Genomic DNA, 27702 nt, shown 5'->3' with positions numbered 1-27702 from the left:
TTATTATTATTATGACGATTAGCTGCGCTGCTCGGCTTGCGGGATCTTAGTTCCCCGATCAGGGATTGAACCCAGGCCCTCGGCAGGGAAAGTGAAGAGTCCTAACCACTGGACTGCCGGGGAATTCCCTACATCCATTTAAAATCCCAGGATTTTAGTAGTTTTTAGTGGATCTCAAAGTATGTTTCTTGGAACTCTGAGGTTCCACAGCATTTAAAATAGTATATTTACCCATGATGAGACTTTGGTGGAATTAGGTGGATTCAAAATGGTCACCTTGGGTGTTTCATAGTGGTGAGACGTTTTCCTTGGCTGCTAAATTTTTTATTAATACAAAATGGAAAAGTTCAGAAATATTATTTATACTTTATTTGTTCAAGTCAGTTTCAAAACGGGGGGGAAATTGGAATGAACCAGAATGAGAGGCAGAAGATAACAAATATAAATACCTCCCTCTCTTGACCCTGACTACCCCTACACATGCACGCACGCACGCACGCATTATAACTAGATTAGGTGCCCGAGAGAGTGCTCTCTCTACCCCTTCTCATCTCTGTCAAAAACATTTAATATACAGTATTGTCAAGGGCATTTGGCTGTGAGCTCCTCAAAGACAGGGATTGTTTGGTATTCTTTTTAGTATCCCCAGTGCCTGTCAACAGTAATTGCCCGATAAATAATTGAACTCAACTCAATGGACGTTCCTTGCCCTCAAGAAAGTTATGGTCTAGTGGAGGGAGGAATCATGTGCACAGCCAACAAATGTACTCATGAGCCATGATGGAGGTATGAGTAGCAGGGCAATATTAGGATTAATTGGAGCTAATTTGCAGATTAAGGAAGGTTCTGGCAGAGCAGAGGGGCATTCTGGGCAAAGGGGAAAGAGGAGTGAGCAACAGTATTGGAACTGTAACCTTTGGGGATGAAGGCCAGTTAGTCGTTCAGTGTGACTGGAGTAGAGGCTGTGTGGAGGGTAGAAAGAGATAAGGATAGAAAAGTAAGTAAGGGCCAGACTGGCCTAGAATGCCCTGCTGAGGAGCTGGCCTCTATTGCTACATGGTCAAGGGCTAGAGAAGGGTTTTGATGCGAAGTCACAGACCAGGGCTGTTGTAAAATAATCTCTTAGCAGCAGTGTGTGGGCAGGGTGGAGCTTTACTATGTATATAGTCCAGACCAGAGGCGATATGGTCTGAAGTAGACTTGTTACCCCTGATGTGTTCTCCCACCCTCCTTGCCATGGGATGCAGAGCCTAGAGCAGGAAGTGGCTCAAGAAGAAGGAACAAGCCAGGCCCTGAAAGAGGAGGCCCAAAGGAGGGAGACAGCCCTGCAGCAGCTGCGCACAGCTGTGAAAGAGGTGAGCAGCAACAGCTAGGCCTCTTGGTACTGTCTTTACAAACCTGATTTCTCTGTATCCTCCCGATCCCTTCTCCCACCGGAGCCCCCACGTTTGGGAGGTCCCTGCTAAGCTTTTTTGGCAGAGGAGTAAGAAGGGACATTGCATCATCCTTTATATTAGAGGTCCTAAGCCTTTGAGTGGCCATAATTACCCAGGCATGCTTTTTGGATATGGACGATCACTCTCTCTTATTTTGTATTCCCACAGCCACACGTTTGTGGGGTTGGGGATGAAGGGTTCAAGAAGATTGAAGGTTTGGTGATCCTCATGGAGTAAACAGAGTTGTCGGCAGGGGGCGGCCAAGGTCACTGCCCAAGTGCTGAGGAAGGAGTCTCCCAGAACTAGGATTGTCACATGGCCCAGTGTGGGTGAAGGGTGGGGACTGGAGGAGAAAGTCTATTCAGTGTCTTTAAAACAGAATAGAGGTAGGAAGGGAAGGAGTGTGCATTAAGCTGTTCTGGGAAAGGGAGGGAAAGAGACACAGATAGACGTAAATAGCTGATCTCTGTAGTGAAGCCTGACTCCACTGAGGTGAAGGATTGAAAAGGCAGGACACGTTTCAGCACTATGTCCTCCAGGTCCCCAGCTGCTTCAGCCCTGCCTCGTCCCAACCCACCCAGTGGCCACTAGCTGTCTTGTTGTCTTTCTTGCCTGCTTTATTCCTCTGACACACTCTGATCCGGCTGGCTGGTGGCCACTTTTGTCAGGGTGGCAGGGAGAGATTGAAACCAGTGTCTCCTCAGATTTCACAGTTCACGTTAAACCTTCTCTGATAGCCTGGCTAACAGAGTTGGCTGAGGGACTGGCTTCAGATAGAGTTCCGAGGGGCGGGAGTATCTTCTCTGGTTCCTGAACAGAAACCTGGAGGCTGCTGACTCAGTCTGCTGGGGTGCAGTTTCCCCTCCAATGCTGCAGCCCTGTGGGCCCAACCTACCTGCAGGAGAAACTAGGCCTGATATTGAGGGGGAAGAGGGGAGTGCAAGGAGGGGGGACATCGCCTTTGACTCATAGCTTCCCCTCCACGCACATATATACATATATCCACACTCATGCACAGATACTCTGCTTTTCCCTGGGCCTGGGTTAATGTGCTCGCCTCTCTGTCTGCTCAGCTTTCAGTACAGAACCAGGACCTCATTGAGAAGAATCTGACGCTCCAAGAACACCTGCGCCAGGCCCAATCAGGGTCCCCATCTTCATCAGACACGGCCCAGCTGGCATTTGAGCTGCATCAGGAGTTGGCCCGTTGCCTTCAAGATCTGCAGGCTGTCTGTAGCATTGTGACCCAGAGGGCCCAGGGGCATGACCCCAGTCTCTCCCTGCTCCTGGGCATTCACTGTGAGTCCTCAGGCCAGTCTGGGACCCAGGAGAGAGTGGCTTTCATTCTCCTCTCACCCCTATCTACCTTTCCCATCATTACTGGTAATGTGTGAACTGGGCTCCGTAGACCTGGTCACCACCCTCTGGGAGTTTATGTGTTTTGCAAAGTAGACGTTCAGTAAATCTGTTTTGGAAACAGGCATCCTTATGGGGTACCTGGGTGAAGGACAAACACAAACGTGGCCCTTAGGCAGCAAGATTTCAGCCCATTATTCCTAGGTGCTTTTTAAAAAGTGCCATGTTCCAAGACCACAGGCCTTATGGCACTGCATATCCATACTGCGCTTTCCACAGGAAAGTGTCTCCTGAGTGATTTACTAATAATCTCTCGAAATGCTCTCCTCCCCAGCTACACAGCACGCAGGGACTCAGCTAGATTTTCAGAAGCCGGATGTGATCAGGAGGAAACTAGAAGAGGTTCAACAGCTACGCCGTGACATCGAGGACTTAAGGACCACCATGTCAGACAGATACGCCCAGGACATGGGAGAAAACTGTGTCACACAGTGAGGAATGCTGGGGGTGGGACAGGCTGTATTCCCCAAGGGAGAATCTGGTCTGCTGAGAGCCCGGTCCAGCAGGTCCTGCCCTGACAATCTCTTGCCTCCTGTCTGCTGCTATTCCCAGAGAGAAGGGATGGAGGGGAGGTATGCGCTGCATCTGGGGCCAAGGGCTGATTAGAGAATTTTGTTTGCCCTGCCCCACTCTGGCTTTGCCTTGTTGGATTGCATTTGTCCTGTCATCCTGATTCACCCTTTGAGGGTGAGTTAATAATTAACTTTTGCAGGTAGACTGGGAAGTCCTCACAGACTGTTCCCAGTTGCTGGCTGACGTCAAAGGCAAGCAGGCCGCTTACCTCCTTTCTCCATCCTTTGGGATGGCTCCACATTCATTCCCACTCCATACCTTGGTCGTGCTGATGCCCAGAGTTCCTTAGAGGGGCCAGGAAAGGCTGAGTACCAGTAACAATGGCCATTTGAGAATTCTCAGGCCCCATGTGCCAGCCTTCCTGGGACCTGAGCTGGCTCTGGGTTTTCCTAGGCCCAGTCCCACTGCTTCTTCCTCAGGGCTCTTGTTCTCATAGATGCCTCAGGGTGATCTATTCCTTAGCAAAGTACTAACTAGAATTGGGAGCCCAGGGATTATAACCAGGGCTTCTTCATCTGTGCTACCATGCCCGTTTACAGGAGACCCCACTCTAGTTGCCCTGTGCCCTTGGGGCCCTGGTCGTGTGGTTAGCACAGCCCTTTCTCCTTTGTTCTCAGGCTGGCCAGGTAGCCCCCTTGAGTGCAAACTCACTCCTCTATGGTTCTGGGTTTGGGCAGGATTTTCCCCCAGGATACCGCAGGGCAACTATCAAGCTGCTCACCCCCTTCCCCCCGGGGCTGGGGCCAGTGCCTGGCCTTCTGATTTGTGCCTCTCTTGTGTTTGGGATTGGGGGTCCTTTCCCTTTCCTGCTCTGGGCTCCTTGAGAGTTCAGAGTACCCAGTACAGGTCAGCTTTAAGGTACAACTTTCAGTGTTTTTCGTTGTTTCTCCGGGGCCTTTGGACCCTCTGCTTTCTGGTTTCTCTTGCCTCCTCATTGAGGGAGCATCTGGTAGTTGTTTGTATCTGGTTGTTGGGCCAGCCCCGCGCCTCCTCTAGATCTGGAGCCAGGCCAAGCCAGGCTGTGTGTGGGGAAGGGGGAGCACTGAGTAGTTCAGGAGTCCAGAGCCAGCCATTGGGAGATTCTTGCTAAGCTTCGGGCTGGCAGGGCAGCATCCTGGACCTCACTCCTGGCCTGAATGAGACTCCTTCATAAGTGTTTTTACAAGTTTGTGTTTTATTTATGGAGTGACTTATCCCTTCCATTCAGAGCAGCCCCACCCAGCCATCCCCTCAGCCTCTGGGCTCCTGCCTCCTAAAGGCAGAGCTGCCTGGTTGGTCTCCACCCTGTATTGGCAGCCCAGCCACCATGCTCACGGGTATTTTTCCTCATAAAGTTTATAAGCAGTTATTTATATGAATCCTTGTTATGTCAACTGGTTTGTATTGCCTATTTTGATTACAAAATAAAAATTTAACAGACTCCTCGGTTTCCCATTGCTTTCCATCACCATCAGCTCGTACTCCACCCCTCACTTTGGCTTGTTGGAGCCAAAGCCTGGGTGTTTAGCCAAGTTCTCCAAACAGCAGCAAGGAGGGAACTTTGGCAGGTCCAGCCTCAAGTCTATTTCTACCACTTCTGCTCCTCTGTCTTTCTGTGGGGACAGATAAGATCTCTTCCCACAGCACTTTCTGTTGGGTGAAGCTGCCCTGAGTCACAGAGCAAGTTTGTCATTGAGTTTCAGTAATCCTCTGAGGAGGAAGTCTTTGCCTGTGGGTTGCTGTAAGGAAGTGGCTTCCCCAGGGCAAGGCAGGACTCTGTGTTTGCCTCCAGGAGCTAGGGTTGTCTTCCTGGGCTGTTCTCGGAGCCCTGGACCTGCGAGGACTAATGAGGGGTGTCATGTCCAACCCCAGACAGATGGCTGGGGGTCCAATGTTGGGCTGGTTGCTTCCTCTGCACCCTGTGCCATCTTCTGCGAGGAGTTGGGGTGGGGCTGGGGCCACCCCAAGACCAGCAGTGTATCTTTAACAAGGGCCCAGACTCTCAGGAGTCCTGACACCAACCTCTACCTCCACCCAGTCCAGAACTAGAAACCTCTTTCATACCTTGGCCTCCATCTGGCTCTGTGAGGGTGTGGCCCCGTCTCCTGCCACCACCCTCACTTGTCTAAACCTGCCGATCTGAGCGGACATGAACTTTGGGGAAATCTCTAATCAGAGCCCCTCCGTGCTGTGGTGTGCCGCGGGGTTAGCTACGTGTGGGTGGCCCCTGGGGCAGTGTGTGCGTGTTGGGGTCGGGGGGCATCCCGTGAAGCGAAGCTCCCTAGCGGGGGAACTTTAGGTTTGAAAACAGCCCAAGACTTCAAAGCCCGGAGCGGAGCAGCGCTGTCGTGGCACCGGGGGTGGGTAGTTAGTTGGGTGCAGCAAACCCGCGCGAGGCTGAAGGGGAGGCCTCTGCCAAACCCTCACCCACGCCCTCCCCGGCCCTTCCTGCCGTCAGCTCGCTCCCCAGCCTCACACTGTCAGCCCCAGCTCAGAGGGCTGAAAAGGGCGGCCCTGCGTGGGACAGGGGTCCTCGGTGCGCCCGGTCCCCAAGGGGGGCGGGAGGGGGCCCGGCGCTGCGTGGGGCGGGGTCGCGCAGGCCCCGCCCCGGCCGCGCGCCTGTCCGTGCCGCCCATTGGTCCCGAGAGCTATGACTCGCGGGCTGAGCAGGAAGGAAACCGCTCCCGACCGCGGCGGCCTCGTCTCCAGGCCGTGCAGCTGCTGCCACCACTACCCCGTCTGCCTGTCGGCCCGTCGGCCCATCCGCAGCATGAGCGGCCTGCGCGTTTACAGCACGTCGGTCACCGGCTCCCGCGAAGTGAGTGCGCGCCCTGGGGTAGAGCGCTGGTGGTGGTCCTGTTGCTCTGGACCCGGCGCCTGGGACCCGCCCCCAGGGCGGGGGCGGCGAGGTGCTGGACACGGCCTCCTGAGTTGGGTGGGGGCAGGCTCCGCGGCCCCATCCTGAACACCACCTTCGGGCATCCTGGGTCGTCTGCACACCCACTATCAGGCTGAGCCTTGACCATGTCCTTATCTTGCCCTTCCTCTCCTCCACTGTGTGTGTGTGTGTGTGTGTACCTGGGGGCGGAGGTGGCGCCTTACCCGTCTCCACCCAGGCCTGCCCTGCTTTCTCTTTGCCGAGCTCCTGGCTCTCCCCACCCTTAATTTATCTCTTATGTTCACTCTGACTCCCCTCCTCATGGTTGGTGGTCCCTCTCTCCTTCCACACCACCACAATCCTGACTCCTCCTCCCAACTCCTAGTGGCCAGAACCCTCCCCTAGGGCGTGGAGCGCGACAGGGGGACAAAAGCTCCTGGCCACACTCTCTTTTTTTCTGCCCAGGGTTCCCCCCATAAACCCTCTAGTCTGCTCACTAACCCCTGCCCGCCCTTTGCCCCCAGATCAAGTCCCAGCAGAGCGAGGTGACCCGCATCCTGGATGGGAAGCGCATCCAGTACCAGCTAGTGGACATCTCCCAAGACAACGCCCTGCGGGATGAGATGCGAGCCCTGGCGGGCAACCCCAAGGCCACCCCACCCCAGATTGTCAACGGGGACCAGTACTGTGGGGTATGGGCCTGGGGGTTGGGGATGGAGGGAGTGTTGTAGGAGGATACCAGCCAGAGTCAGACCTGAGACAAAGCACCAGTACTCAGGTGACCACCTCTTGTCCCCTCCCCCAGGACTATGAGCTCTTCGTGGAGGCTGTGGAGCAAAACACACTGCAGGAGTTCCTGAAACTGGCCTGAGCCGAGTCAGCCCCCTGGACTCCATCACCACGTTCCCCCCAGCCATCACCCATGAAGGACCTTGTGACAACTCCGTTATTCCTAACCTTCCGACCTTGGAGCCCCTCCCCCCAACCCAAGACCTACCGCCTCCCCTAACTGTAGCTCCCTCTTCTCTATTCAAAGGCAACATTCCTTACCCACTAGTCTCAAAGGCAACATTCCTTACCCACTAGTCTCAGAAATTGTCTTAAGCAACAGCCCAAGTGCTGGTTGTCCTCAGCCTGGCCCTGAGGCTGCCACCCTGCCTGGCACTGGCTGATAGGCACCTTTCTTGGTTCCATTAGCCAGGGCTCTGCCAAAGGCCCCGCAATCCCCATCCGGGAGCACCGCAGAAACAATTAAATGTTCCATTCCATTGGCATCCTGTCTTTGGTGTGGCGTGGACATCCTGGGTCCCTGCTCTGAGCAAGTCTGGTAGATGTGATTGTGCTGAGGCTGTGCTCCCGTGTGGCACCTCTCTGTGCGATTGACAGTGCGTGTGTTTGGATATATGTCCAGCACACACATACCTGTGTGGACCAACGGTTTCTAGAGAGTGTGGGTGGGTCACCCTCCAGTGCACATGCACGTGATGGTGTCCATTACCTTGGTGTATACTGCACGTTTGCATGCCAGTCAGTAACGCGGCTGTGCCTCGTGGCCACCTGCCTGTGTCCCAACAGCTCGGCTAGGTGTGGGTGTGTCATGGAAGTGGGTGCCCAGATGCAGTTCTGTCAGCGTTGGGGCAGTGGCTTTGATGCATAGTGTTGAAGTGTCCCCACGTGCTTGTGGCCCTGCGCGTGTCTGTGCGCAGGGATCTGCACACTGGTACAAGAGGCGCTGGGCTGGGGCGGGCCCTCTCTCCCCTGGAGCAGCTTAGCCCTTCTGGGCAGAAAGAGGAACCTAGAAGACAAAGACCCAGCGGCCAGGCCCGCCAGCTGGGGCTCGAGTTACAGAGGGGCGGCGCCGCGCCCTCCTCGGCGGAGCTAGTGCTGCTGGGCTGCCCTGCCAAGAGAGCCTCGCAGAGCAGCCGGCGTTGGGGTGGGCGCTTTATTCGGGGCCGGGGGCGGGCAGCGGAGCCCGGCGCGCCCGAAGCAGCAGCGTGGCGTTGGGCACCAGGCCCGCGGCCTGCAGCGTGAGAGCGTCATTGTGGTAGACTGTGGGCGGGAACGTACTGAAGATCTCGAAGGTGGTGGCCTCCACGGCCCTGGGGACAGGGAAGAACGAATCAGGCCGGGTCGTGGGGCCAGAGCCCCGCTGCGGACGCCAGCTGAGCCCCGCGCCCACCTGGCCTGTGCAAGCAGGGTGCGCACATCACCGACTGTGTCCTCCGGCCGCATCAGCAGCAGGAAGGCCTGCTCGCCATTCTCAGACTTGATGCGCAGCGTGGAGAGCGCGGGCACGGGTGACTCCGGAGACTCCTGGCTCCTGTGGACCCAGAGGCCGTCAATACCCCCTGGTAGCCCAGTCCCAGGGTCCTCACCTCTCCACTCTGCCCTCACCTCTCACGCTCAGCAGCCAAGGCAGGCGTCTCCACCACGATCTCCTGGATCTGGACACACAATGGGCAGCATCGATGGAGTGGACAGAGCCCTGGGCCCTGCCGGTCACACTCTCCCCCCAACCCCTACAGGGGACTTCTCCTGACCAGGGATGGATGAGACCAGTGAGCCAAAGCAGGAGGGGGTATTCTGTGTAAATGGGGGCCCAAGGAGAGGAAATAGAAGGGAAGCTTTGGGAGGTAGCCCCATCGTTCCCTTCCCTCATTCTAGTGGGGGAGACAGAACCCCACACAGTGACCAGGCTGGGTGCCTAACCTAGGAAGGCTTCCCCAGGGAAGGCTTCCCTGGGGAAATGACACTTGAGCTGTGACTGAAGGATGAAGAGGAGTCCTTAGAAATGGGATGGGGGGCAAGGATATTCCAGAGAGCATAGGTCAGGGAAGACTTCTGAGAAGAGGTGATATATTTGAGAAAGTGTCAGCATTCATGTGGCTGAAGCTGGAAACCAGGTTGGACTGGAAAAAAGAAAAGGTTAGAGGTGGCAAGAGGACCAGAAAGGAATGACAGGCCTTACCTAAGAACCACTGGAGGGTTTCAACAGGGAAGAGCCAGGATCCAATTTGCATTTTTAAAAGAGCACAGAGGCTGCTGGGGGAGGATGGCTGGCAGGGCGGGAGTGGAAGTGGGAGGCCAGTGAGGGGCCACTGCAGTTGTCTGGGAGACACTCTGGGGCCTAGGCTAGGATGGTGGGCGGGGGGAATGGAGAGAAGAGATGGATTCGGGAGCAGTTCTGGGGATAGACAGATCTGACAGGACTTGGCCACCTGTGGTGAAGGCAGAGTCCTGGGAAAGGGGTTTGGTATCTTTCACAGGTGGAGACGAGGGAGGAGTAGCAGGATAGTGAGTGAGGAGAGAGGATGATGAGACCTGTGAAGGCCAGGAAGGTGTATTTCGGTCTGGACCTCAAGAGGGTGGCCTGAACTTGGGCTCACCCCCAACCTAGACTCCCGACTTTCCCACTCTTACAGCCACACTCCTGCGTTGGCCAGTTGCTCTCTGGTCCCAGCTCAGAGAGACCAGGAGACAGTCTTGAGAGCTCACCAGCTCCATCGTTTCCAGGAGACAGGGGAACAGCTCTGAGGAACTCATCTCTCCATCCAGGCCATCCTCAGGGGCCCTCAAGCCTGAGCCTCCAGGTAAGCCGCTGCTCCGGTAGGCTGGGCCAGGGTTGATGGTAAAGCCGCCCCCCCGCCCCCCTACCCCGCCAATAAGGCTGGGGGAGCCAGGGCTGGACTCACCTTCAGGGTGTCCCGGATGGGGCCTCGAATGTCAATCACCTCGCCTTGTCGGATCACTAATTTGGGCAGCCTGTTCAGAAACTTCTCGGCGGTCATCCTGGAGCCTGCAGAGAGGGCATTGGGAGCCTTGGCCGGGGCAGAGACTGTGTGTGATGGTGGAGGAGGCTACCTGGAGCTTGTCCTGCACAGTGCCCCCACCACCTGGCTCAGCCTCAGGGCCGAGCTCACCTGGGTGCTCCATCCTGTCCAAGGGCTTTCGAATCCTCTGCCAGCCTACCACTCGGCCCTCGCCAGGGAACGGGTCCAGCCCATTCTCTGGGTAGACCTGATTGCGCAGGTCACTCACCTGTCAAGAAGGAAGGGAAACAGCGGCTGGCACAGCTCTTCAGCCCTGAGCTCCATGCCCACCCCTACTTGCCCAAACAGAGGAATAGGCCCAAGGGATGGTCTGATGCAATCCCCATTTTACAGATGAGGAAACCGAGGCCCTGGGAAAGAGCAGGAGAGCTGCAGTTCATGCTGCTCCCACCCACCTGAGCCCTGCTCTTCCTGCAAGCTCCCCTCATCACTCCAGCTGCAGCCACAGTACTGACATCCTCCTCACAGAGTCCCTCTCGGGAGCAGACCAGGAGGGGAGGGATGAGGGTGTTAGGAGAGGGCAAAGCCCTGCTTGGCATGAACTACCTCAAACACCCCTGGTCGTGACTCACGCTATTTTCCCCCTCACACGCTCTCACTGTGGAACTAACGCACCACCCTCTGGGACACAGCCTCATGTGCTCCCATCACAGCACCCTCATCTCACTGCCGACTGCCCCCACAGCAGGGGGCCGGCTCCATCTCAAGTCCTTTAGTCCCAACGTTTGCCCCCCAATGGCACTACCTTCCACCCCAACCAGGAGGCTCCAGGAGCCTCTGGGGGGAGCCAGGACAGTTTTACGTGGACTCCTCACGTTCCCCAGGCTGTCCAGGTGTCCTGAATGCTGGGGAGGAGGGGCAGTGGTGCCACGCAGCTGAGGGCTCTGCTTTCAGGATGCCAGAAGGGGGCGCTGCCTGCTGTTCAGCTACATACCTTCCCCACTGCTGATGCAGCAAGTATGGCTACGGCAGCCTTCCCGCTCCCTTCCCAGCCCCGTTTCAGGCTCACCCTCCTTCTGGAGGTCATCAGACTGGGGTCTCTGAGGTGGGGCAGTGCCCCTAGGTGATGCCTGAGGAAGCATTCCCACCCCCTCCAAAATCCCCACACTGGGAGTGAGTGGTTTGAGGAGAGCCCATCACCTTAAAGGGGACCCCGTCAGGGTACAGCCGCTGGAGCTCTGACGGGAAGAAGCCATCCAATATGTCTCGGAGGCAGCGCTGCAGGGGGAGAGGTAGGGTGAGGCCTGGCTGGCCCTGTGCAGTGCCCTACACCCTGCTTCCTGTCTAGATGGCAGGCTCTGGGCCCCGGGATCGTGGGGCCAATTACTCTCTGGATCAGACTCTGGAAACAGTCCCAGGACATGGTTGGGGGGGGCGGTTCTGGAGGTTCTGCATGAGCCTGGGTGCTGGGGGTGAGCTGGGCCCATCATCTCCAACTAATGGTGAGCAGGGGGTGGGCCACCACAGTGGCTTGAGGGTGCACAGGCCTGTCTCTCCTCCCCATCACTCCTACCTGTGTGGAGGGATCATGGAAGGGCCGGAAGGGCCCATCGAACATCACGATGCCATTCCGGTAGAGCTTCAGTGGGATGGGCTCAAGGACACAGTGTGGCACTCTGCTGGGCATTGGTGTCAGCTGGGTGTCACTGTCTACCGCCAGCTCACTGAGATCCTTCAGGCTAGCCAGCAGCCTGTCAAAGTCTACCTCGGGGGGTACCAGTGAGTCTCCTGGCAAAGAGGATTGACACCCATGAGCCTCTCTTCATGGCTGCTGTGTGCTCCAGATCCCTGGCTTCCACAGCCCCCTCCTATGCTGGGCAGGGGCCTTAGCATCTCTTTAAGTGACCACCTGGGGAGGAGGAAGGACAGCTAACACTAGATAATAATAATAGCTGTCTTTTAGTGAGCACTTACTTTGTGCTAGGGTTTTAACATCTATTATCCCATTTCTTCATACCAACCCTATGCTGTAGGGACTATAAACATCCCCATTTTCCATATTAGGAAACTAAGGGTTAGAGGTTAACGGCTGGCCTAGGGACACACACAGTAAGTGGCAAGAGCGGGATCAGATCCCAGATCAGATGTGCCAGGCACTGTGTTAGCAGCTGAAAGGCACAGTGCAGAGTTCCCAGCGGTCTGGGCTCAAATTCCAGCTCCTCCACTTCTACCTGTGTGACTTTGGTCACGTCATTTAACGCTCCGCACCACAGCATTCTCTTCTAGAAGGTGACGATGATAGGACCAGGATGGCTGTGAGGGTCCAAGATGACCACGTAAGAATTCCAACAAGCATCTGTCTGTGTTAGTTATTGTTGCCAGCTCTACTGTGCACAAATGGACCTCAGGCCAACCCAGAGGCCACGCAGCAGGGGTTATTTATCTCCATTTTATACATGAGGAAACAGGCCCACAGAGATGAAAAATGATTTGCCTCAGGCCACTTGGCAAGTTAGAAGAGGGGACTGACCCTGGAGTCTGTTCTTTCCACCCATCTGCACCATCAGGAGACAGAGGTGAGGGTCGGGACACCTGCTGGACAGGACATGGGAGACCTTGGGTTGCACATGTATTTGGCCTCCTCTTCTGACAAATGTGTTGTCCATAGAGCTGCTCATAAGGTTCACGGGGTGCAGGTGGGGTGATGAGGCAGCCAAGACAGATGCCAGAGCAGAAAGGATACAGGGCAGGTGGGGTGCTGCCGGGGGACAGGCCAGGAGCTTGTTCTCAGTCCTGAAGGGATCTTGCCCCGAACTAAGTCATCTACTAGGGTGTAACCCTATAAAACACTGGTGACTTTCTGGGCCTTCTTGGAAGCTGTTTTTCACCAGGACAGCCAGGCTGAGGCAGGATGTGGGTCAGGACTCTGGGGACCCAATTCCTTTCCCCACAGTGGTGCAATGGCCGTACCGGGGAAGTACAGATGTGGGCGGCCCTGTTTCCTGTTGCCTTTGTGGCTGCTGAAACGGTAGGCCCCAGCTGGCCTTCCCTTCTCCCCTACATCTCCTACTGCTGCAGGGGCTGCACCTGCGCCCCCCTCTTCCTGGGGTCCCCTGGAGTCCCTGAGAGTCCCAAGAAAAACTCACAGAACATCCTGGATATCCCTGATATGAGCCAGAACAATATCGAGACACTATTTTCCTTTAACAGCTAACTAAGTACTTTCAGAACACCCAGGTAAACCTGAAAATAACAGCAGAAAAGCTCATCACTGTCAACATCTGCCCCCATCGCTATATTCTTACAGATGGGAAAGTGAGGCCTAGAAAGTCACATGACTCGGCCAAGGCAGGCCACACAGCACGGCCAACAGGACGACTCAGAGGCGCGCGGACTGCTAATCCAGCTGCCTCCTGGGGACTGGGCTTTTCAGGGAGCTGAGGTGTCGACAGGGGAAGGGGCAGGTGGAAACCCAGGGGAGGATGCCAAGAAGCAATGAAAGAGAAAAGGAAAGTTGGCGGAGAAAATCAGCCCGGAAGGCTCTCAGCCAGGGCTCGGGGGTGGAGAAGTGAAAGCAGGGTGGGCCTGGCAGGTATCAGATGCAGCAGAATGGAGGTGACACAAGGGGCCCGGGAGAAGGAACCGCCGCTCTGGACAAACCAGGGCTAAGAGAATAAGGCAGGAAGAGCCTGGCATCGCCACCTCACAGCCAGGAGTGCTCAACAGAAGCCTGGCCCCGTGCAGCCACGTCACATGGGATGAGGCAGGTCAGAGGTCAAGTGAGGCATTTCCTCTCTGAGCTGCAGCTTTCTTTTCCAGGGAATGGGTAGATAACAGAAATCTTCATCCTGCCCGCAAGATCCAGGGGTGAACTGACTGTGATGATGACTCAGCATTTACTATGCCAAGCACCAAGAGGCAGGTCGTCTTCTCCCATTTTACAGATGAGGAAACTGGGCCTTGTAAGGTGACATGCCCCGGGTCACGCAGCTTGCAGGGCCCAGGTGACTCTAAGCCTCTGTCCTCAGTGACCACGCAGGCTTGCCTCTCAGTGTTGGTTCTTCAGATACTGCTCACTGGGGTTCCTTTCCAAGGAGGAGTACAGTGCAGGGAGATCATCTCTGAGGCCTCATCCAACTTTTGAGAGCCCATGATTTTATTTAAAAGGGGAGTGAACAGGCATGGAGATCAAGTCCAAGCTCCTTGGCCCAACTCCCAAGACCCTCAGAGCCCTGGCTCCCCAGCCTGCCCTCAACAAGCTCCCCCACTCACACTCTGAAGCCATACAGCCCGGGCTACCACTTCCAAGCTGTGTGACCCCGGGCACATGGGCTAACATCTCTGGGCCTCAGCTTCCTCTTCTATAAAATGAAGACAATAACAGCCCCACTTTACAGGGTTGCTGTGAGGCTCACAGGAAGTGCCTGGCAGACAGAGCTGTTGTTGTCACTAACACCCCACCCTCTTGATCATCACAGGGCTCAGGTGCCCTCTCACCACCTCCGTGGAGAAGCCTTGCCCGGAGCCCCTGCCCCTGAGCCTGGGCCTCTGTTCCTCCTGGGTTTCTGGAGCCCTTGGGCCCACTCCTGGCCCTCATCACAGGCTGCTGTCATTTTGTTTGCTTATTGGTCTTTCCAGCTACACCGGTCACTCCTTGAACACAGGCAAGAGCAGCCAGCCCTGGGCCTGGCCCACAGTGGGTGCTCAAGACGCACTGGATCCGTCCCTCCACCCCACCACCCCGCCATCCAGCAAGTACGTCCGCAGCGCCCGTGCCCTGCCAGGCTCTGAGCGGCATAGCCACGCCCATGCCCAGAGTCCTGCCCTCCTCAGGCTCATACTTGAATGAAGGAGACAGGGTGACAAAGAGTGACAGTGGCATGTGTTAAGTGCCACTGTGGGGTTGCAGGGCCCAGAGGAGGGCCAGACCCTGCCCCTAGCGCAGCTGAGTGGTGAGCCTGCCCTGGGCTGGCCCCTCGCACCCTCACCGGGAGGACAACCTGCTGCCGTGAAATCCTGGCAGTGTCCGACGTGCCCCAGCTGGCCCGTCCCAGCACCGCAGGCGAAGGCTGTTGAAAGGAAACAGGCCTGCTATTTCCACCCACCTGCACGCCGGGCCCTGCTCTGGGGACTTCACCTACATTCACTCTGCTCTTCAGAGGAGCCGGCGGGGAGAAAACGGGCTCCGAGAGTCTGGTCACCGCCAGGGCCACAGCCAGCCTGTGACTCGGCAGGAGCTGACTTCTCTGGCCCTTGCTTTGATCATCACGCTGCTTTTCCCCACCTCATCCTGTAGAGGATCGTCCCAGGGGGCTCTGACCATCCAGGCCAAGGGCACCCAGGCAATGCCTGCGAATCGCCTGCATGTGCACGTGCCCTGGCCTTCGGGTCGCGCCCTGTGCTGGCACTCTGGAGCGCAGCAGGGGCGGAGCAGTAAATGGACATGGTCATCATTCACCGACCGCATGTCCGCCTGAGAGAACACTCCACGTACTCTACACTGTGGTATTCAGTGCTCTCAGTTCAGGGCCTAGGGGTCAATCGTACCATCTCCTCACCTCACAGATGAGGATGTGGACTCAGAGGTGAGGCAGGTTCCCCACACAGGGTACGATCTGACCCAGGCCCCCCTCTTCAGCCAGAGCCTTTAAGGCTTTCACTGCAACGCAGAGCCCCTAACTACGCGCCCGGGGCAGCTGCAGGGCGGCACAGTGCCTGGCGCCGAGCAGGCACTCCACGCACATGTGCTAGAGCAGGTGGGGTTTGAGCTGAGCTTCACAGGAGGGGAGAAAAGGGGGCAAGGCACTTGGGGGACACAGCACAGGACCGAGCTAGTGGGAGGGTGGGTGGCAGGAGTCCAGCCTGCCTGGGGTCTAGGCCAGGCCAGTTCCAGGGGCCCAAGGGCAGCCCAGGGACAGCCCATGGAGGAGTCAGCCTGGCTTCCTGAGCAGGGGAGGGAAGAGGCTCCCACACAGATGCCGGAGCCTGGGCTTGGGGAAAAGGGTTGGGGAGGTGGGCGCTGGGAGTGGGAAGGGGAGATGTAGAGAGAGGGCAGGGACTTGATGAGGGGTGGGGGGGGTGAGGAGCTCAGAGGTGAAGGGTGGGGGGAGCTCAGAGTTGGCTGGAGCTCTCAGCCCTGAGGCTCAACACCTGACCCGAAGGTGGTAGGACCAGAGCCGGAACTGTCCCTTTCATGTCTCCGCATACCCTGAAGCACCTGGCACGGCATCCTGTTTGCTACTCAACATGCTGGTGGGAAGGGGTGAATGATCTGGCCTGAGGCCAAGCCCTTGCAAGGCTTCCTCTCCCCTGAGCCCCTTCATGGGCCCAACTGACCCTCCTCCCTAAGAGTCCCAGGCTCTAGAATGTTTGAATCAGCCCCAGTCTGCCTAATACAGATGCCCCAGCTCACCAACCCACTGGCCTGCTGCCCCAGGGCCTGTGGGGAGTGGTACCCAACAGAGGGAGATCCAGAGAAACAAGCCAGAGCATCAGGGTCAGCCAGAGGCTGGCTTCATGGACCCAAGGGCCCTTGGGGCAGGGGCAGGTTGGCACGTGGGGACAAGGCCATAGGGAGAGGAAGGGAAAAAGCCAGGAAAGGGGGGCGAGCAGTCCCAGGAGGAAAAGCTGCTAGAAATGAAAAACATGTTGTTCATCTGTCAGAAGAGCTAAACTGAGCCCCCTCCATGTTGAAGAATCAAAAGGCAAAAGAAGAAAAAGACACAAATCAGGAACTTGTGGCCAGGCTTCAGAACAAGGGGCCTGAGAACAGCCGTACTCTGAGCAAAAACAAACACCACAGAGCAGTTGGGGGCTGCTCTCTTTTTGGGAGGAGGGGGTGGAATCCACAGAACCAGGTCCAGAAACCAGCTGTCTGGTCTCACCCCTTCCCCAAAGGAGCAGGGAGGCCCCCACTGGCCAGAAGGAAGTCTGCCCTCCAACTAGTCAGCAAGGCCACATGAGGCCTGAGCCCAGCTCACCGCACAGGGGCAGTGTGTGTGTGTGTGAGCGCGTGCATGCGTGCGTGCGTGTGTCCATAGTGCTGGCAGGCCTCTGGCCCTGGACCCCAGGAAGGGACATCCTTACAGCTTCTGGCAGTTGCCTAGCAGGGTCTCGCCTCTCACCCAGGGAGAACTTCCCATAGCACTCAGCCCAGGGTTCAGCTCCTGGCATGGCCCAGGTGCCATACAGCTCCCCAGCTTTGCCGTGTCCTAAATGGGACATCTTCCCTGACAGCTGTGCTCCCCAGGGTCATCCCAGGTTCCTCCCACCGCCCCCCCAATGTTCGAGCAATCGCCAAGGCCATGGATTCCCCTCCTAAATTTCTCTGCTCTGCCCCTTCTCACCAGCCCCACCAGTATCACCCTTATGCTGGGCATCATCTCATCTTTGGCCTGGATGACTGTAACCATCTCCCAGTGGGCTCCCAGCCTTAAGTCTTGCCCCCTTCACTCAACAGACTGCTTAAGTGCCTCAGTTTCCCCATCTGTAAAATGGAATAACCCCTGGCCTGTGCCAAGGCTATTTGTGAAAATGCTTTAAAAGTGGTAAATTTGGTGCAAATGGAAAGTGATGTTTTTGAAACAAGGGTGAGGGGGTTTTCCCCTGAGATTTAGGGGGAGCTAGCCAATGTGCAGCAGGTGGGACTCTCATGTTTCCAGTCTGGGTTTTTACCCAGCAGGAAACTTATGAAATTAAGAAAGTACAGTTGTCTTCCAAACAGTCCCCTGGGAGCCAAGCTCATGTTCCCCTGAGACTGCCACTGCCTTCTGACCATGGAAAACAATGAGAGCTCCCACTTGCGGGGCTGATGACATGCGAGGTGAGTGCTAGGTGTTGCGTCCAACCCACTGACTCGTAGTAACTCCATGGGAAAGAATACACTGATGAGGAGCTACTGATCTACTGACGAGGAACTGAAGGCTCAGAGAACGGAACTTGAGTACCCAAGTCACACCTGGGTTAGGCGGTGGTGATCAGGACCCAGGTGTGACCAACAGAGCCTGGAGAACTACCTTCCAGGCAATGACCTCCATTCTTTGAAGGGAATGGACCCAGCTTTCAGAAGTGGCCAGTTCTGGGACTTCCCTGGTGGCGCAGTGGTTAAGAATCTGCCTGCCAATGCAGAGGACATGGGTTCGATCCCTGGTCTGGGAAGATCCCACGTGCCGCGGAGCAACTAAGCCCATGTGCCACAACTGAGCCTGTGCTCTAAAATCTGCGAGCCACAACTACTGAGCCCACGAGCCACTACTGAAGCCCGCCCGCCACAGAGCCCGTGCTCTGCAACAAGAGAAGCCACCACAATCAGAAGCCCACGCACCGCATCGAAGAGTAGCCCCCACTCGCCGCAACGCAACTAGAGAAAGCCCGCACACAGCAACGAAGACCCAATGCAGCCAAAAAAAAAAAAGTATATATATATATATATATATAAAGGAAGTAGCCAGTTCTATGGCCCCAAATCTCTGGAGTGCATCCCTCGGGATATTAGCAGTTGAGTTAAAAATAAAACGTGGTGGAGGCCCAGAGACGCAGGTAGATTTCAATAGTTTGCTACAAATGAACCTGGAAAGGGAGTCCACAGAGGGGACCAAGCCCCTGGCCTGAGGGCCAGCTTCCAAAGCAGGGGGATTGCTTCTAAAGGCCACAGCTTTTAAATGGGTGACATTTTGTAAACTATGGTGCCTGAGACAAATGAAGTCTTGTTACGTTTTGTATCCCTGGGTCCCTGGAGCCTTAGAAAGATGAGCAGGCAGAGTCTAGGGTTAGGTGGTCAGGGATGGAGGCTGAGGCCTTTCCCTCCTGCTCCCGTGTCAGTGGCAAGCTGTGGGAGGCCTTGGGGCACCTTGTGCTGGGAGAAGGGGCATGAATGAGCTGGCCTCTGGACAGCTGTGGGCCATCGGGAGCTGTAGGGGAATTCCCTTTGCAGGAGGGTCCAGGGTGGACCCCGACTTTACCTGGCTTCCAGAACTTCTTGGCTGTCATCCAGTCCCTCTCGCCATCCTCCGAGTCCTCCTCATGCATGGGCTCACCCACCCACTGCAGGCCGTAGTCACCGAGGAACCGCTGTGGGGAGAGAAGAGGGAGATGTCGGGGGCACTGTCAGCTCAGCCCCTACCAGGGGAAAAGGCGGCATCAGCCCAGCCCCCAGCCTCAGGCCTCCGCTCCCAGCCCACTGGATGGGGCGATGGGTCCGGGGGTCTTGGCCACTTCCTGGCTGTGGCCTTGGGAAGCCACCTCACCTCCCAGAGCCTCAGGCTTCTCCTTGTAAAATGAAGCTCGTGAGGACTCACTAAGGTAATTCACGTCATGTCCTTAGCACAGGGCCTGGCACAAGTAGGAACTCGCGTAAGTCAGCCATTATGGCGGCGGGGAGCCATGTGGGTCTGGCCCGAGTGGGAGGAGAGGAAGGGACACCTGCTCTGCAGGTCTGAGAGGACATGTCCCCCCACATGTCCCACACGTGGCCTCTCTAGGGCTGGCCGCCCAGCGCCTTTGCCACAGGAAAACTTCTGAGTTGTCTATGCTTCCTGTTGCTGCTTCCTCACCTCCACTCCTTCCCTCAACCCACTCCAGCCCGGCTTCCATCTCCACAACTGACTGCAACGGCTAACAAGCAGCCACCGCAACCTGCCTGCTGCCTAACCCAGCGGGCACACTTCTGCCTTCATCTCTTGCAACATATGTTCTTCTTTTCCAGTTTCAAATTTCTAGCCATCTACACTTAGATGTCCAACAGGCACCTCAAAATGAACTTGGCCCAAACAGTCATGCCTCCCTGCTCCCACCTCCCAAGGCGGGGAGTGGCCCACGTCCCAGCTAGTCTCTAATGTGTTACCCTTTTAAATATTTCACCATATTCCATACTTGTGTGTCTTCCTGTGTACTTGTTTATGTGTGTCCCCTCTAGACTGTCAGTGCCATGAGGGCAGGGACCCTCTCTGCATCCCAGTGTCTGGCAGGGTGCCGGGCGCACAGGAGGTACTTTGTCTGAGTTTGCTAAATTAACGAAGCAATAAACGTGTGAACAACGTGAACGTGGGAGCCCCAATGCCCTCTGCCCTGAGGGGGCAGCCCTGACTCCTGTGGCAGCTGCTCAGAGAAGCCCCACGGGCTGCCGGCAGTCCTAGCAGGCCGCTCAGGGAGCAGCTGTTTACCCACAGCCCTGGGGTATGCACAGGCCTGGGTGGGAAGGGCCCTCAGCTGCAGCTGCTGCTTGGGGGTTTGCGTCTGTGGTCTTAAATTAGGTTGGGGCTTTGGAAAGCAACTCGGTGTGGAGAGGGAGAGGCTAGAACCCCAGGAGGCTAGAACCCCTGGTGGGGCCGGTGAGGCAGTGGGGGGCCCTGAGGATGTATGCATGCCTAGGACCCTCCCTTGAGCCTGGGGTCCCTCCAGCTCAAGCCTTGCTGTGTGAACGATGGCAACAAAGGTGACACTGGGTGAGTGAGATGCCACGTCCAGAGGCAGGGAATGGCCATGACCAATGCAGTAAACACGCACAGCCAGGCCCCTGCCAGGTCCTGGGCGTGCAGCAACGAGCAGGAGAAAAGTGCTCCCTCCCTCGTTCCCTCGTGGGGTCCACGGTCCCCAGAGGAAGAGAGAGTGGAGCACCTGCCCTGGGAAAGGGCTCCCACCTTGACTTGAGACTGAGGATCAGTGAAAACTCGCCAGGGGAAGGTAGAAAAAGAAATTTCAGGTGGAAGGAACAACACGGACCAAGGTCCTGAGGTGGGAAAGAGCTTGATGTGGTCAAAGAAGCAGAGGCAGGTCCCCGTGGCTGGAGGGGAGAGTAGTTCAAGCCGACACTGAGGAAGGGGGAGGGGCTAGCCCAAGCCTGAAATGGGATGGGGGGTGCCCCGGGCCCCTGTGTGGGATGTGCGGTGAGGAGACCCCAGAGAGGTGGGCTCTGACCCAGTCCCTGGGGGCAGACAGCCCTGGGCCGGCACCTCCCTCACCTCCATCTCCCCGACCTGCCGCTGCAGCTGCGCGCACGTGGTCTCCAGCTCCTCCTGCCGCTGCAGGGTCACCGTGCCTTCAGGAAAAGACGGGGAGGGGTTCCTGTGCCCCCCGCATGGAGGCTGCCAGGCCACTTCTGGCCATGACAAGAGCTTTGGCCTGAGGGTCATCTGGAGAAGCTGCTCCACGAGAACTCGAGGGATCCCCGGAGAAGCACCTCTTGGCCTCTCGCCCTGACCTTGAGAGGGGAGGCCCTGACTCTCGGGAGGCCACCAGCCCACCGAGCAAGGCTCCTGACGGGGCTGCCTTTCCTCCAGGCTTTGGCTGGCAGGCCCTGTGCTCAGGGCTGGGCTAGGGCTGCGCTCGGGGGACTCAGTCCCACACAGAAGGGCACTGCCCTGGGTGTCACTGCTCCTCTCTGGGCTCCATTGCCCAGACTCCACCACAGGACTCAGCTTGATGCTCTCGAAGCCCTGATACCCAGAGGTCGCCGGCCCAGGGGGTACAAAGGGGGGCTGACCAGCCCACAGAGGGCCTCTTACCCTGGTGCTCCTGGAGGGTCTCCACCAGCTCCTCTAAGGCCCGTATCTTCTGATCCTGCAGCAACGAGACAGGAGCAGACCTGGTGGTTCCCAGAGCCCAAGGGAGCCCCTTCCAGATGGGAAGACCCGGCTTAAAGCCCCTGCCCCGCTCTGGCACTGCTCCGGTGCTCAGATGGCCCTTGTGGTCCCACTGAGGTGGGGGCAGGGGGTGGGCACCCCCAAGTGCCCAGCACTCAGCAGCCACCGCTGCCACCCAATCTGAGGTCTACGGGCCTTGCTCAGGTGTGGAGAAGACCCCTAGCCTCTCTGCTCAGGTCACAGGGACCCAGGTCAGTCCCGGGCCAGACCTGGCCCTCGAGTTGGGCGGTTTGCTCAGGGAGATGGTTCTAGAACGCATCCACCATGGTCTATTGCAATAGTAGCCTCACTGGCCTCCCCAGCCCAGGCCCTTCCACCCCTCAGACCAGACCCTGGCCCTCTCCCCCCTGGGGCCCCACCTTGGTGAGCATCTCATCCGCCTGGGCCTTCACCTGCCGCTCCAGATCCTGCACTTTCCTCGCCATGGTGGCCATCAACTCCGAGTTGTGGTACCCAGGGACTGCCAACCAGACAAAGTCCTAGAGCCTGGGCCTTGAGCTGAGGCTGAGGTATGGGGGTCCAGGGGAGGGGAGAGGAAGGGGGGTCCAGGGGAGGGGAGAGGTAGCGGGCTCCCCAGCAGCAGAAATAAGGGTGGTAACAACTGCTGCCACCGAGATAATGGGGACAGTTCTACACTTTTCATATGTCAGCTTTTCTGAGGAAATGAACTGTTTGAGGAAACTGAGGCACAGAGATTCTGTAATGCACCGAAGATGTATATACGAGGGAGTGGTACAACATACGGGTTACATCACCTTGAAACGCTGTCAAAAAGTTCACCCTTAGAGCAACTATACTCCAATAAATATTAAAAAAAAAAAATGTTCACTCTCAGTTGAATCACTCCTCTAATCTCGCCCCTAATTCACAGGAAATACGGTGGATAGAGGAGCAAGTTAAACAGCACCGGACAAATCACTATGGGGGACATCCTGCGGGACAAGTAGCCCAGACGCTTCAAAAAAGTGTCATTTTTTTAAAGAGGCAGGGATTCTGCTCTAAAGAAGTATAACAATCAAATGCAGTGCATGACCCTCAATCAGAACCTAAATCGCGGCGGGGGGGGAAGCTATGAGAGATATTTTGGAACACTGGGATGTTAGAGAGGGTTACTGGATTGTTCATATTCTTAGGTGAGATCACAGCATCGTGGTTATGTACTTCCTTACTCCTAGAAGATGCAAAGGGAAGTATTTAGAGCTGAAATGTCATGATATCTGCAACTGATTTCTAAATGGCTCATCCAAAAAATACACTTGTGTTCATAACATATGTGTACATGGATAGAAAGCAAATATGGCAAGATGTCACTAACTGTTGAACCTAGGCTGAGGACGTATGGGTGTTTGCTGTACTATTATTTCAACTTTTCTGTTTGCTGACAAATTTTCAAATTAAAACATTTGTGAAAGAAAACAAGAGAGACACATGGGAAGAAACAGGCCCCCTTCTTCCCCTGGATGTTGTCTCTCTCTGTGTGAAGCCGGAAGTGTAGCTGTAACCACGTGACCATGTGGAGCTGACAGGCCCAAGGATGGTTCAGTGCAAAGCTGGAGAAACCTGAACTTCTGACAATGTCTTTGAGCTGTTGTCTCCCTAGGACTTCTTAGTATGTGGGATAATAAAGCCCCCTGATGTTCCTTGGTTGAATCAGGGTTTTCGTTGACTTTAGTCAAAAGCTTCTTAACTGATATATAGACATTTGGGAACTGTCAGCACACGGATGACGGCACATGTTTGAGGCAGAGTGGAGAGAGAGAGGAGATCCCAGGCAGGAGGAACATCACATGGAAAAGCTGGAGCTGGCAGGGAGCCGAGAGGGAAGAGCCTAGGAGGCAGGAGGATGGCAGGGAGGCCGTGTTATGGAGGCCAAGAGCCCGGGGTGTCCTGAGAAGAGGGATCAGGGAACTGTGTGGAATGTTTCCCTGCAGAGAAGTGAGACAGGACAGGCAAGCCCTTGACTGTGAGCTTGGCAGGGGCAACCCCTGGCTGAGAGCGGGCTGAGGGGTGGTGGCGGGGGAGAGGCAGAGAGACCTGGGGAACAGCCAGTTTCTGTGGTTGCTGTTGAAAGCATCCCCCCTGGGGTGATGGAGATCCTGGCTTTGTGACCGAATGGCTGTGGGGCCGGGCTCTTCCGGTCTCCTTTTCCACCTCAACCCCTCCCTACCTGTACAGGGGAGGGGGCATTCGGTGGAGGATCAGAGACAGAAACGGAGACAGAGAGACAGGAAGCTGCTTACCCAAGATATCACAGCTAGTGGAAAACTCTCACCTCATCCCCAGCTCCCCCAGACTCCCAGCTCAGACCCTGCCCCTGCCCAGTGCACCACACAGCTCACCCTGCCAGCCCATGAGTCCCCTGTGCGCAGGACTGCTCAGTCCTACCTCCTCTGGGAAGCCGCCCCAGTGAGCCCCATCCTACTTTGCGCACCTCCACGATTGCAGTGTTGCCACAGCCCTTGGCGGATGGTGTGCGTCAGGCTAGGGGGACTGTCTAGGGGACTTGGGCCTTGTCCAGAGCCCTGCGGAAGGAGGAAGTAGATGCCCGGAGGCTGAGCTTCCCCCTCAGGCCCTTCATTCCTCTTGGACCCTGAATCCTAGAGCCACTGACATCACTCTTGATGGGGATTCCAGCCAGGTGTACTCCAGAGGTGCCAGCCACAGCCCGCCCTGGGGCTTTGCCAGACCTCCTGAGCTAACGGCCGGACCTGCGTGTGGCTTCACGCCAAGCCAGGCCCTGAACAGGTCTGGGGTGCAGGCCCAGGGCCACAGTCAGCCAGGAGTAGAAGCAGCTCCTCTGACCCAGCAGGTGGGAGAAGGTGCCATGCCTCTCAGGGCCTCCCTTTCCCCGGGGCCTCTCCTGCTGCCAGGGACACAGACCCCTTCGGGCCTCTGCACTCACCTTGCCTACTCACAGGGGCACCTATGCCACCATAGCAGGAAGGAACAGAGATCCTTTCTTCTGAGCCGTGCGCGTCATTCAGCACGTCCACCTCATCTTCTGCAGACAGGGATGCCCAGGTCACTGCTCTGGGGCTGAAGCCCAGGCGAAATGGGGGCCCTGGGCCCTGGTCAAGATGAAGCAGCCTGTTCTCTGTCCCCCAGCATATGAGGATAGAAAACTTGGGACGCTGGAGAGCAAGGATCCAACCAGAACAGGCCTCTTCTTGGAGTTCTCCCAACCCGGCTCCCTGGGGGGACCTGGGTGGCCAATGCCAGCACCACGGTGGGGGCTAAAGGAGGGCTGGGATGCAAAGGTCTGAGCCTGCGGGAGGCAGGGCAGCAACGTGAGGACTGGGCTTCAGGGAGAAAAGGCTGTAATGGGCTGCAGGTGGCTGTCGGAGAAGGAGGGCTGGGGTCTGCCCCCCTCATGGCCCACCCCACGGTGAGTGGAGGGGTTCAAATGTTAGTGATGACATCTCCACTAAGGGTGTGGGGTGTCCAAATCCGAGAGCTGCAGATAGCACTGCAGCTGGCCAGCCACTCTGGCTGACGGGAGCTCATCACGCTCTTTCTCTCCATCTGCCCAAGTGCAAGGACATGAGGAGGACACGAGGGCAGAGCCCACACTTACCATTTCCGTACATTTTTATATCTCGCCTCCTGGGAATGGGGCAGGAAGGAGAAGGAAGACAGACAAGTTAGGACCCCCTGGATTGCCCTCGGGGGAGGCTCTGGCACCAGGTCCCCCATCAATCCTAAAGAAGGTGTCTCCTGAGGACATCCACCCCCAAATCCCATCCCGGCCCAGGGGTGAGCCAAGGGGCAGGCTTCAGGGTGTCCGACTCCTCCCAACAAAGAAGGATGGTGAAGAGCTGAAGGGCAGAGCCTTGGAGAGAAGATTACAAGAGTCCCCAAGCCCAGGAGCCCAGCCTCAGCTCTGCTCTGAAATGGCTGCAGGACCCCAGGCCTGTCACTTAACCTCTCTGGACTTCCTTGGCCATGATGCAAATGACTCAAAGTGGGCTTCAGAAGAGCAAGGAGAGAGGTAAAAAAATGCTTTGAAAAGATGAAACTGATAGATGAACAAACAGGATTCTCTTCACTGAGAGCCCAGCATGCGGCGGGGCCTGGAACAGGTGGGCCAGCAGTGTTTGAAGAACTAATTCATGACCAGTGAATAAACAGACGGATGCCGCCACCTCGCTAAATGGCACAGCCCAGTGTGTGCTTAGACACATGGAGAGCCTCCCAGAAGAAGGTTCGAGAAAGATAAGGTGATCAGAGAGAGATACATAACTTCTTATCGTTTTCCTCAGGACACTAGGAGTCAATCTCCTAGTCCACGGGAGGAGCCGGGAGGAGGCAGGGGCATGGACACAAAGATCCCACGAGGCCAGCTCCTTACCCCGGATTCACAGGCTCCGAATGCAGAGGCACTCGCCGGGTCTTGCCAAGGGAGGCCAAAGGTGAGCTCATAATTCTACTTCTAGTCTCTAGCTGTCAGGAACTCCCTGAGAAGAAAGAAGTTAGCCCTTGGGGACAGTCACTCAGGACCAGGGAGTGGCCTGAAACTTCCTCTGCCCTGGCTACTTTTCCCAGGAGGGAGCACTGTCCAGGGAGTGGCACCCCTCACTTCTTCCTACTGCCTCTGCAGAAGTTTCTGGAGGCGGCCTGGCCTCAGGATCCCTATGCTTGATGTCCACCTGCTCTGCTGGATATCCAGCTCTCTGCTCTGCTCTTGGAGGTCTCTGGCCTAGCAGTGCTTGGGAAAGGGCGATGGGGGTAGGATGGGGTGCAGAGGTGGGCCGGAAGCCTGGGACTTCCCCAGACTTCAAGCCTGGCACAAGACTACCCAGCAGGCCTGGGGCTTCTGTCTATCTACCAAGGAGCTGGTCATCATGCCCAGGTGTCCCCTCCCCTCCTACCAGAACCAGGGGCCACCTCCAACTTCTCAGAGCCAGAGAGGGGCAACCCCAGGGCAGGATTCTACCAAGACACCACCTGCATGGCAGGGAGGTCAAGAGCCCAGACCCTGGATAGGTTCTGCCATTCCCGTATAGCCTGTGCCTCAGTTTCCTTTAGCGTGAAGTGGGGATGGTAATAGTACCAGCCAGGTAGGGGTAACACACGTAAAGCACCTAGCCCAGTGAAACGCTCGAAGGAATTACTCAAAAATGTGAATTGTGGCTGCCGCTGTTATTGGCACACAGAAGACCCTCATAAATGCTGATTTCCCTTCCTTTCCTCTTCCTTCTGGAAAGATGAATGAACATCAGGGATGCAATTAACGGTCACTATTCAGTGAATTAAATATCACGTGGCTAATGTCTAGAAATCGAAGAATCAAACGACCTCCATCAGGGCCTGAATCAAGTCTTCCGTTCCACTTTGGAGATGTGTGGCACTGGCCTCCACCAGCCCCTGAATCTGCCCAGCAAGGGGACCTGCATCACCAGGAGGCAGCTCCCTTGGTCTTAATTCTGGAGTTTGGGACTCATGCCCCGCCCCTTTCTCAGAGGTGCCCTCCAAGGACAAGGTCCAGAGTTTCCTGATCTCCATCATCCGGCATCCAGCCTCCAAACCTGCCCCCAGCCTGCCTGGTTCCTGCCGTCTTGTCCGGGCATCCTCAGGGTATGTGTGGCCAAGTGTGACGGCCCCTGTGGCTCCCTTCACCAGTCTCCACACACTGCCAGAGGAATCTTCTTAAACCCAAAGCTGACATGTCACTTCCCTGCTCAATACTCCCAGTGGCTCCTTCTCACCCACAGAAAAAAAAATCATGGATGATCTGGTCGCTGCCTGTGTCTCTGGACCTCACCCATCATCACCCACGGTCCCCCCGCATCCCACCCTCCACTTGAGCCACTCTGAACTGTCGGCCCTGAAATGCACCAGGGCTTTCTTTGCACACATGGCTCCTCAGGCCTGGAACCCGATCCCCCAAAATGGTCTCCCTACTCCTACCCACACCCTTCCCTTGGCTGGCTAACTCCTTTTCTTTTTCTTTTTCTTTTTTTTTGCTTTTATTTAGTTATATTTTAACTTTTTACTTTAAAATTATTATAGAT

General features: G+C 56.4%; 3 protein-coding genes across 5 annotated transcripts in view; 2 read left to right on the top strand and 1 right to left on the bottom strand.

Annotated features, from left to right (window-relative positions):
• The window catches only part of CEP85 (centrosomal protein 85), a 32761-nt gene extending 27968 nt beyond the window's left edge, over window positions 1–4793 (top strand). For all 3 annotated transcript variants that reach the window (XM_082680969.1, XM_082680970.1, XM_082680971.1), the window contains 3 exons: window positions 1248–1355; window positions 2510–2735; window positions 3127–4793. In XM_082680969.1, the coding sequence (XP_082537095.1) occupies window positions 1248–1355; window positions 2510–2735; window positions 3127–3287 (495 nt within the window). In that variant the 3' untranslated portion in view covers window positions 3288–4793. The remainder of the gene's footprint in view (window positions 1–1247; window positions 1356–2509; window positions 2736–3126) is intronic.
• A 1257-nt stretch (window positions 4794–6050) lies between these two features.
• On the top strand, window positions 6051–7547 carry SH3BGRL3 (SH3 domain binding glutamate rich protein like 3). The gene is made up of 3 exons (XM_082674257.1): window positions 6051–6222; window positions 6807–6974; window positions 7088–7547. Exons 1-3 carry the CDS (start codon window positions 6055–6057, stop codon window positions 7151–7153), a joined length of 402 nt encoding a protein of 133 aa, XP_082530383.1. The 5' UTR covers window positions 6051–6054; the 3' UTR covers window positions 7154–7547.
• A 677-nt stretch (window positions 7548–8224) lies between these two features.
• Window positions 8225–26110, bottom strand: UBXN11 (UBX domain protein 11; the record flags this gene model as incomplete). The annotated part of the gene is made up of 14 exons (XM_082672798.1): window positions 8225–8381; window positions 8462–8602; window positions 8677–8750; window positions 9975–10078; window positions 10203–10320; window positions 11253–11330; window positions 11626–11840; window positions 19013–19121; window positions 21011–21087; window positions 21554–21608; window positions 22051–22151; window positions 24594–24692; window positions 25266–25294; window positions 26040–26110. 14 exons carry the CDS (start codon window positions 26108–26110, stop codon window positions 8225–8227), a joined length of 1428 nt encoding a protein of 475 aa, XP_082528924.1.
• Between the last annotated feature and the right edge of the window lie 1592 nt (window positions 26111–27702).

Source organism: Grampus griseus (genome assembly GCF_964374135.1).
Source record: "Grampus griseus genome assembly, chromosome: 1".
Classification (NCBI taxonomy): Eukaryota; Metazoa; Chordata; class Mammalia; order Artiodactyla; family Delphinidae; genus Grampus; species Grampus griseus.
The sequence above is the reverse complement of the archived record's forward strand: the minus strand, read 5'-3'. Positions and strand labels throughout refer to the sequence as shown.

Bases quoted from the DNA above. Each gene is read 5' to 3' on its own strand.
- SH3BGRL3 (XM_082674257.1), top strand. From the start codon at position 6,055: ATGACTCGCGGGCTGAGCAGGAAGGAAACCGCTCCCGACCGCGGCGGC. The intron at 6,223-6,806 runs GTGAGTGCGCGC...CTTTGCCCCCAG, and splicing joins CGGTCACCGGCTCCCGCGAA to ATCAAGTCCCAGCAGAGCGA. The intron at 6,975-7,087 runs GTATGGGCCTGG...CCCCTCCCCCAG, and splicing joins ACGGGGACCAGTACTGTGGG to GACTATGAGCTCTTCGTGGA.